A 10853-nucleotide genomic window follows, 5' to 3' on the forward strand; every position below is an offset into this window, starting at 1 on the left:
TGGTAATGTTTTGTTTAAAAAATGTTTCAAAGACATCAGTTTTTGTTTACCCTTTCCTTTTCTTCTGTTCATTTTAAACTTCCTCTAGAATTTAGAACTTACTGACAACCTGGCCGTGGTGCCTCATTATCCATACAAACTTTCCCGTAGATCTGTAGCTTATTAACACCTGATTGATGACTTCCATGCTGATTTCCATTGATTTAGTGATATTTCCAAGTATACTTATTTTTGCCTACCTTATTTACTTCTTTAAAAATGCTCTTCAAATTGTATAAACTACATAATTTCTTTATGTAATACAAAGAGAGCAATGTAGAGCTGCAAGTGCAAGAGAAGGAAGTTTGAAATGGTATGAAAAACTATAAGAACTGAGGAGTGGTAAAAAGAAAATTTATCTCTTAAAAATAACATTTCTATTCTTGAAATAACTAGTTGTCATAACCCTGACTTATATCGAATGCCTATTGTGGACCAGGTACTTTGCATATATTTTCGCATTCAATCCTCACAACAATTCTATTTGGTCGATCCTATGTTTTTTCTTTTTATTTACTTTTTTATTGAGGTTTAATAAAATTTTAATATATAGCTTAATGAATGTTTGCTTACACCTGTGTAACCACCACCCAGATCAAGGAAATTTTAATTTCCACCACCTACAAGACTCCTTGTGTTTTTCCCAGTCAATACTTTTCTCCACAAAAGTAGCCACTGTTATGGTCTTGATCACCATAGTTTTGCTTGTTCTGGAACTTCATATAAGTGGAATCGTATATTATGTATGCTACTGTTTTTGGCTTCTTTTGTTTAAGATAATGTCTGAGATTCATCTGTGTGTAGACACCATTATTAACCTCTATTTTACAGAAGTAGAAAACAGGATCAGGAGGTTTAAGTAGCTTGCTCAAAGCTTTGCAGCTGGACAAATTCAGGATTTGAATCCAAGAGATCTGAGTCCAGAGCTGGCAGTCCTACCCATTGAGCTAAGAATAATGATAAACTTCATGCAACAGAGCATGTTTTCATGCCTTTATTTTATTCAAATCCTCGATTTACTGATGCATTGTAATTATTAAAAAATGGTCTTAAGGAAGTTATCTTCTTAATTGTAAATAATACCTTATTTAACTTCTCACTTGTTCGAATGGCTATTTTTAGCTCTGCAGAAGATATGACTGTGCTGAAGGTTGAGTGGGTGACCAAATGGAAAATCTGTGAGTTGGGAAAGTCATGTGGGATTATCTGGGGGAAGCTCAGGACATGAGGCACACTCAGCAATGCCTTTCTAATGTCAGCAGGGAAGGGCTTGGAAGTTTTGCAAATATGCATGGATATTTTAGATCTTAGTCTCTGATGGTCAGAGCTTGTGTTTCTATTTTTTTTTAATGCCTCGTCAAACGTGCCTTCCTCAGAGTACAAGTCACTAGTCCTGTTGAGATAGAGAGCATGGTGGCAAAGAGAAGTGGTGCATAAGTCAAACTGCCAATATGTAGTTCAACTCAGAAGAGAAATGAATATTATATTGTGTACACGGTGATAGGATTTTTAAACAGTTGAGGGGTAGATAATTTCAACCTTACTGAAAGACTGTAATAACACAAAGAATTCCCATAAAACCTTTTCCTCAGATCTCCAATTTTTTACCATATGCCCCATTTGCTTTATTGTTCTCTCACATACACATATTGTGTGTATATATATACACACATACATATATGTAATTTTCCCTGAATCATTTGAAACAGTGTATTGTGTATATTATCACTTTATTTGTTAATACTTCAGAATTAGTTACTTAGAACAAAGATATTCTCTTATATATAACTGTAGTACAGCAATGAAATTCAGAAAATCAATGATATAATGCTTTAAAATTAATCTAATGTGTCTGTATTGAATTTTTATCTATTGTCCTAATAATGTCCTCTATAGCATTTTTTCCCCCTAGTATAGGTCCAATATAGGATCGTGTATTTCATTTAGTTGTCATTGCTTTTTAGTTATCTTTATTCTAGAAAAGTTCCTCAGCCTTTTATAGAATATCCCTCAATTTGGGCTTTTCAGATTTTTCCTTATGTTGAAAAACAGGTTATGCATTTTTGGCAGGGAAATTAGATAAGTGATGTGTCCTTCTCAGTGTACTAGATCAGAAGGTACATTATGTTGGTTTGTCTCATTATTTATGATGTTAATTTTTGTCATTTGTCTAAAGTAGAGTCTTCCAGTCTTATTCAATGCAAAGTTATATTTTTCTTTGTAATAATTTGTGGGGAGATACTTTGAGATTATGAAAATATCCTGTTCTCTTACTTGTATCCCATGAATTTCACATCTATTGGTAAGTCTTATCTGAATCAGTCTTTACTATAATGCTTGCAAAATTGTGACTTTTGTAATTCCATAATTCCTTACATATTTCTTTAAAACATTCTATTGTAAAAAAAAAAATCACTCCTTATATTTATTTGCTTATCTGTTATCATCATGGGCCCATAAAATCTTATTTTATTCATTGGGTTATAGTCAATGCTCAAATTTTCTGAGACGTGGCCTGCAAGAGTCCCTTTCAGCCGGCTCCTGTATCCTTTTGACATTACTCCCATCATTTTAGCGGTTTCATCCTTTCTGGCACAACAAGATGTTCTAGGCTCATCTCATTATCTTCTTTTCCCCAAGTCTGGAATCAACCATTTCCTTAAGGAGCTCTTGTCTTTTTAGTGAGGACTGGTTATTTCAACATCAAGAGCTGGATGTTAGTTGTACTCTGTCGTTGCTATTGGAGTGTCATTGTTTCTAGGTCCTTTCAGTGTAGGGTTAGAAAACATGTATTTTAGAAATTATAAATTTATAATTATGCCTCAAATTCTAATCCTGCCACATAGGATTCTTCTTGGCTTCCCCATTAAGATATTTACTTTTCAAAATCATTGAAATTTCAATTTACTCATTCGCTTAGTTCTACAATATACACAAAATAGTTTTAGAGTTACTATATTCATACATGAAAAATAAAACTTGTTAACAAAAATTCAAGATTTGTATGAATTTTTTCATCTTTAAACAAAATGTATGTATATATTCAGAATATTCTATTTGAAAGTTACTTGGAATAGATTTTCTCCTGCCCCACCCCCAACCCATGATTGTTATTCATTTGAAATACTGTTGAATCCAGTTGCTTCCCTGAATTAAGTTTGAGTTTCCCCCCTCATTCTTGTTGACTTAAAATTTTTCCAACTTTGTAAAATATTAATATGATTCAAAAGTCAAAACGATATTAAAAAATATATCCAGAGATGTGTCACTCCTTCTATACCTTTTATCTCATTACTCATTTCTCACTTTCCTTAGAAGTAATCAATTTCATCAATTTCTGGCTTACCATTCCAGTGTTTCTTTTTGCCAAGATAAGCAGGAAATAAAATGGTAATTTCTAAGAGGTTAGTATGGGCCCTGCACAAGGATGATGTGTATATCTTCTCTGTATAGTTCCAATTTACGTTATGTGCTGCTGAAGTGAATACTTGTATGCTTTTAGCAGTGGCTGAAGTCAGGGTAGGCTGAAATAAGAGTAGGACAGTGTGGTAGGGATTCAGACAAGGGCAAGGTAAAGAGGGAAGATTCCATGATTGGGAAGGCAGTGCAGTAAGATGCATGGGAGCATGGGCTTTAGAAGCGATCAGGTCTGCTTTGTGTTGATTCAACCACTTGTGTGTGAATGTGAACTTGGACAACTCATTAAACTTCGTTATGCCTTCTTGCAAATGGGAATATTAGTACCTACTTTATAGGACTCTTTGAGTATAAAATGATGACACATATAAAATGTTTTACAGTACTCGTAATTAATAGCTTAATAGTAATAACAGTCATCACATAATTAGGAAATGAGATCAGTGGCAGAGAAATGTATTCATACTGCATGATTCTAACAGATGAAACTCTTCAGTAAAAAAACAACAGACTTAAACATTTTACTACCCAAGTTTCAACATTTTCCAGGAAAAAGTATATATATAACTCAATCAGAAAATTCAGAGTATACTTAAATAATAAAATAACAAAATCTATAAATTCCAGTTTAAAACTGGAGTTGACAAACATTTTCTATAAAGGACCAGATAGTAAATATTTTAGGGTTCATTATGATTTAGGGTTATACAATCATTGTTGCACCTACCCAATTCAGCCATTGTAGCACAGAAATAGTTATATACAATGCTTAAATAATGAGCATAGGTGTCATCCAGTAAAACAGTGTCGTTATTTATGTACACCGTAATTTGAGCTTAGTATACTTTTCACATGTCACACTATTCATTCCCCCACATCCAACCATTTACAAAAGTAAAAATCACTCATAACTCATCAGCTGTATAAAAACAAGTGGCTGTATGAACCATTATTTGCTGATCCCTAGTTTAAGAGACTTATACTTTGATTCAAAATAAAAATAAGGGCTCATACCATGTAATTAAGAAATGAGGCTAAATTGACTTAAAAAACAATTCATTTTGAATTAAGTAATTTACAAATAACCACAAAACTGTCATTCTCAGATTTTCCTCTTGTAGAAATCTTTATGATTTGGAGTACTTTTACTTTAGTAGAACTAAGTTAATTACATTTTAGCATAATTTTCATTCTGAAAAATATGGTACTTATATATTTCTAGCGTTGTGATTACTTAATTATCCAGCAAGGTTGGAAATGTGCTAGTTCAAATGGGCAGAGGATTCTAGGATGGAAGCTAGGATCTCTGAGAAGAGGAATGTAAAGCCAGAATGGAAGTGATGATCTGAGAAAATAGATAAGGTTTGCGATCTGCAGGCCATACTATAGATGAAGAATAGCTTAGTAGAATTAAGCAAAAATAAGGAAAGATGGGTCTTGTCAAAAAAGAGATTTCAGATGTAGGCCATTTTCTCCCCCAGCTTTATTGAGATATAATTGGCATATAATGTTGACACATCATGTTTATTAAACTTAATTGACATGTAAATTAAGGTGCACAATGTGCTGATTTAATACACTATGTATTGCAAAATGATTACCAAAGTGATAGGTCATTTTGGACAGCTATACTCCAAAACTCTGCTCTTGGGGGCATCTAACTTTTATTTATTTATTTTTTAAACTAGCTTTTGATCTTAAGTTAGTTAGATTTGTCTGATTCTGAGTGTTTTGTGGAAAGAGCATGAAGTTTTATAATTATACCACTTTCATTTGAAACCTAATTCTGTTGTTTATTAGCTATGCTATTTTGGTTAAGCTATGTTTTACTGTGCTTTGATTTCCTCATTAACTAATGGAATCTTAAATATACCCCTCCTAGGCTTGTTGTGAAGACTAAATGAAATAATTATTTACAATTGTTATATGAATGTTACTTTGTTATGATGAACAAGATTTGAGGACAGTGTTGAGAGAGTTAGCAGCACAGATCTCAAAGCTGCTGACCCTGGCAGTGGGGCATCTAGCTGAAACAATCTTGAATCTGATGCTTAAGACTTTGAGGAGGTTGGAATGCCACTCTGAATTCTGCTGATATCTATGATGAGAAGACTGAGTTCTGTAAATATAGGATGGAATAATGGAAAATACTATAATAATGGTGTGAAATGGTTGAGAACCTCTACATTTAATAATGTTGTAAACCCTATCTTCTAAAAAATATTTAATGTCTTTTTTGCCTCTTTCAGCATCAAGCTCCAAAGTCAGATGAAAGTTCTAAGTGTTATAGAAAATGATATTAAGTGATTTAATAAATATAAGTAAAGAATTAATACCTCTTTTTTTTTCCTTCCTAGTCTTTTGTGCCTGAGTAGCACTTTTAGCAATATTATTAATCTCTATCAAGTTATGGTATGATTATCAAAATATATTAGATTTCAGAAATTTGTCTCAATTGCTACTTCATTCTTTATCCTATCTAATTAGGAAGCTAAGGCTCAGGTAACTCACAAAATATATAATCAGTGTCTTCTACTTTGTTTCTATATCTGGTTCTCCTTTTGGTGCTCTTCTCCATGTTTCTTATGTTGATTTTCCTGTCTTTTCATCCCAGATCCTTCTCTGCTGCCCCCAATGATTACATATGCTTTGACTTTTCTCTTGCCCACCTGGATTTCTCACCTTGCTGCCCATTGACTTGTGGTAATTGCCTTTCTTCCCTCTGTCTGGGCTCCCTTCTGGTGAGTCCTATGGCTACTTACAGGCCCAGGCGACCCTAGGTTTCTGTTACTCTGCACTTTAATTTACTGGTAAGATTCATATATGTCTTTAAAGTCTTTCATTAAATTAGTTTTATATAATGCTTATTTTAAATAAAATTATGACGTTAAGTCTTAAAATAATATGTGAAACTGAAATTCATATGGTGTAGTCGATCAAAGAAAAAATAGGTTCGGAATGTATCAAGAACTAGCTTAGAATAAAAATTAAGAAAAAAGTCAGAGATGTAGATTTTCACATTTTCTAATGGCTTAAGAATGGTTAGGTGGCAGAATTTTTTTTTCTTTGTTGCTTTGGACTCTAGTGTTCTGTTTAATCTTGTTTATGTTTTTATGAATGATTACCCTTGTTTGTTTCTATAGCTTAAATGGACATAATAAACAATGCTATTTAGATTATGAAATTTCTGGTTTCTTTGCTTTATAATTAACTATTTGTAATGATAAATAATAAGCTGTATTTGAATTGGCATTTTGTGTCATTTGCATAAGATGTATTAACGCTATTACAATGAACATAGCAGTGTTCTTAAAGTTTTGGGGTGAAAAAGAAATCTGTTGTGAGGTTTTGGCATATTAGTAATAAAATTTTAAAATGCCCAACCTTCCGAGTTTAGTCTTTTATATATTTTTTTCTTATGGAAGTGTTATGGAGATGCTGGGGTGCATGAGATCAGTTTTTCTCTTAACATGTGGACACAGAGGTCAATTAGCCTGCTGCCACATAGCAGCAGTCCCTTATATTTCTATCTTATCATTCCCATGAAGGATTTGTGATACTGGAGGCAGATTGTGGCCTTCATTTTGCTCCATTCCTTACCTCTGTGGAGGAACTTGTACATCCTTTGCAGTGTTATTTCCTATGCAGTCATCTGGAGTGTCTGTCCCTAAAATCCTTTCAGATATTCCTAATGCTATCTTTGGGAGTCTTAGGCCTCTTTTTAAGACTGCAGTATAGATGTATTATACACAAACAAGGTAGGTTTAAGAAAGACCATTTGAAGTTTCTCCCTGAGTCTTATATTCTCCTCACCTAAAATATATAAATGAAAAATGATAGTATAAAATCATTCTTACTGGCTCCCCAAACAGTAACCACAGTTGTCTCTTACTAGGTACCAGTTTTCTTAGCTAAGGTTGTACCAAGTCTTGAGTGTTCTGCATTTATAACTATGGTTTAAAAAACGTAGCCAGTAGAAAAAGCTCAAGCTCTGTTCTTATGTAATGGGTCTCTTGTTGAAACAATTCAACAATCATTTATGGAGGGACTTTTCCCTGTGAGCATTGTGCTAGGTACAGGGCATACAATGGTGAATAAAACCACCTTCTTTCTCAAGGGTATTGTAGTTCAGTAATGGAGACTGAGAGGTAAATGAACAACTGCAGTGTAGTTATGTTGAACTTGGCAAATTACTTGATCTTCCTAACCTCAGTTTTCCTGATCCATGACATGAGACTTTCATTAAGATTATTAAAATTGAATGAGATAGTGAATGTAAAGTGCTTAGCTTAGAGCTCAGCATATATAGTAAAAAGTACTATAGAAGCGTGAGAGTAGTACCATACCCAATCTTGGGGGAGCAGCTTGCAGATGTAGGAAAAGCTTCTCAGAGGAGGTGGTGACTGTGATGGAGCTGAATTCTGAATGATGAACGAGAAGAAGAATGGTTAGAGGTAAAACGGTTGTGTTTTGTTGCTTGCTCTTCCAACTTTGAGCATTAAACTGCATTGTTACTATGTCAATATATTGCATATAATATCTCAAGAACATGAAAGGTAATGTTAAACAGCTCTTTTTTTAAGTGTTACCTTTAATTTTCTTTCAGAGAATTAAAGAGGGCAGCATAATTGACTCAGTTAAAACAATCTGTGTGGGTGATCATATTGAATCCATAAATGGAGAATATGTTGTTGGGTGGCGTCACTTTGAAGTTGCTAAGAAGTTAAAGGAGTTGAATAAAGAGGAACTCTTTACCATGAAGTTAATAGAACCTAAGAAGGCATTTGGTAAGTTGGTTTCGTGTGTGTGTGAAATGTTCCCTTCCCCTGTCTTATCTTTCTAAGAGAAATGAGTTACTACAGTGTGGTGCCATGTGCTTTTAGTATATCAGTTATGAACATAAGAAATAATATACAGAACTTCTTATAAGGAAAACAACTACTGAAAGAGAAATAAATCGCCTAGAACATTTCCTAAAAAAGACATTTGGAATTGGGAATTTAATGTCTAGTGACTTTGAATTTGATATGGCTGTTCCAAACTCGAAGAACAGCACATTGTATTGTGTTCATCTTGCTGAGCAGAGAGATTTTTATTGAGCTCTCTAAACTGTAACAACTGTCGTTCATGGACCTCAACAGCAAAAACTTTAGTTACACACAAAATTGGTATTTAAAACAGTTATCTAGTCTATTTTAAAGACTTCCTTCAATACTTTTCCTCCATTGGCATTTCAAATTGGCAGCATGGGATGATATGAAATTACTTTGGTGTGACATCTGCACTTGCTTGGTTTTAGCCATGGCAGCTGTGTTCTAACTCTTGTTCAACCCCCCGGGGCCATCTCATCTACAGGAAAATGTGCCAGCTTCTCTCACTATCCAGCACTATTTTAATAAGCCAAATGATGGCCTAGTGTTTATCAGTGTTAAAATATCTTCAGAGTCATTCTGGGCCTGCTCTTACTGGTCCGTGACCCTACCCACTTTATCTTCTTTTCTTTGCTCACAGAACATGAATATTCCTTATAGTTTGCCTCTAGTGGGTCTTTTCTCAGGGCAGTTGATGGCAGTGATGGGAAAATGTAGTGGGTCTGGAGAATTACATTTCCTTTTTCTTTAGCAAAGCCTAGACATATGGAATTGGAAATTTTTCTCTGCTTCCAAGTGATTCTGTGCCATTTAGTAGAAGTACAGTGTAGGTTATACTGCTTGAGGCAGAGTTCCAAGATGTAGGAAAAGAATGCTTTTTGCCAGGGCCGCTCCTGGAGGGATCGTTCTAAGAGCTACTGCTATAGATACCATGATGCTGCATGATGCATTGCAGCATCTGAGCTCACTTTTCACAGAAGAAGGTGGGTCCGCACTCAGATTTCTATCCAAAAGCTCCTTTGAAGTGGCTTTGTTTGGTAACCAGTGTCTTGGGTATCATAGCTTATAAACCAATAGGATGTAGGTAGTTTGAAAGAAATATTCTTACTTGATTTAGACTCTTTGTAAATCAAAGTCATTCTCTTAGAGCAACTCAAGGTATATAATTTCCTTTCTGCATTTATCTCTATCACATAATCCTGTTTTCTGGGGTTAATCTTTTCTTATTTTTTCCCTGTAGCAGAAAGTTGCTGATCCCCCTTAACTTGGATGTTAGGTTGGATGTTACAGAGGTCATTATATTTAGCTATTACTGCTCTGTGATTAGATTTCTTTCCTTCAGTTCCTAAGACACATATGTAGGTGGTCAGTGTACTTCACTGCCTTATGTGCTTGCCTACCATTGAACCTGCTCTCTGTTGCCTCATATGAATTCCATGGACAGATTTGAGAAGGACACTGAGTAGGATTTTCCTAATGAGGGAAATTTCATCATCCCAAATTCTGGTGGTGCTGTGGTTTAGGATACTTGGAGCAATGAAAGGTTTTTTATTTTCTAAGGTTTCTATGGCAGCTTAATGCAACTTAAGTCTGCTGATCTATATGAGTTTTGCACTCTGTGGGTTGGCCCTTGGCTCTGGGACCCAGCCTGGGGACTTTCCCCTGCCCATTTATTGGCCCTTAATTTTGCTGCTTATCTTTTTGCTTCTGGGATAAAGGCAAGTTTGTTCTTCATCCTCTGGCTTTATCCCTGTGCTTAGCTCATAGTCATGGAGGAAGTTTACATCAGGGGGTGTGTGGGGGACTAGGTATGTCTCAGTTTTCTAGGTCCCAATCTTATCTTTTGCTCTGTTTCCATCCTTCCTGTGCTTTTCTAGCGTTATCATTGATGCATTGATTTAAATTTCATAGTCTTTCATAGTTATCTGACTTTCTGTCATCTAGGATTCTCATCAGGAGAAAGGACCAGTCTAGGTGAGATAGAATTTTCTCTGATTCAGATAGGCTCTCTTGGCTGAAGCTTAGTCATTTGGGGGATTTTATCAGAAATGGCCACACGTAATATTTTCCTACCATCTTCCTTAAAGAATTAGCCAACAGAAGCATGTGGACTGTGTCCCAAAAGACGGAAGGGAGTCGTGTAGTTGGTGCTTTGCAATGGCATAACAAGGATGATATGCACAACTTCTCGGCTATGGATAGCGAATCCTCGCTGCCTGTTCCTATTTCCATATTTAGGTCCACCACTAGCCACATCTCACTTCTGGGGGCCATTATATGTGTCAAGATTTTTTGAGAGCTAAAAAATAAGCACTATTTAATTTAAGAAACAGGCATATTTTTGGAAAGACTATCAGGTAGGTCTAAGAAACAAAAACAAGGCTGTTGATTAAGCCTTGGGATGATCAGGAACCAAGGTTGTTTCAGGGATGTGTAAACCAGGAACCTTTCATGGTACTTGCTTAATTGACTCCTTCCAATTATTTTCTGTCTTATGTTGCTCCATTCAGGATTCAAATTCCTGGG

General features: G+C 35.0%; 1 protein-coding gene across 1 annotated transcript in view; it reads left to right on the plus strand.

Moving 5' to 3' along the window:
- The window catches only part of GIPC2 (GIPC PDZ domain containing family member 2), a 75146-nt gene that overhangs the window by 27553 nt on the left and 36740 nt on the right, over positions 1–10853 (plus strand). Inside the window, exon 3 of the mRNA XM_006919471.3 lies at positions 8063–8243. Within this exon, the coding sequence (XP_006919533.1) occupies positions 8063–8243 (181 nt within the window). The remainder of the gene's footprint in view (positions 1–8062; positions 8244–10853) is intronic.

The sequence above is a fragment of the Pteropus alecto genome, unplaced genomic scaffold (genome assembly GCF_000325575.1).
Source record: "Pteropus alecto unplaced genomic scaffold, ASM32557v1 scaffold25, whole genome shotgun sequence".
Lineage (NCBI taxonomy): Eukaryota > Metazoa > Chordata > Mammalia > Chiroptera > Pteropodidae > Pteropus > Pteropus alecto.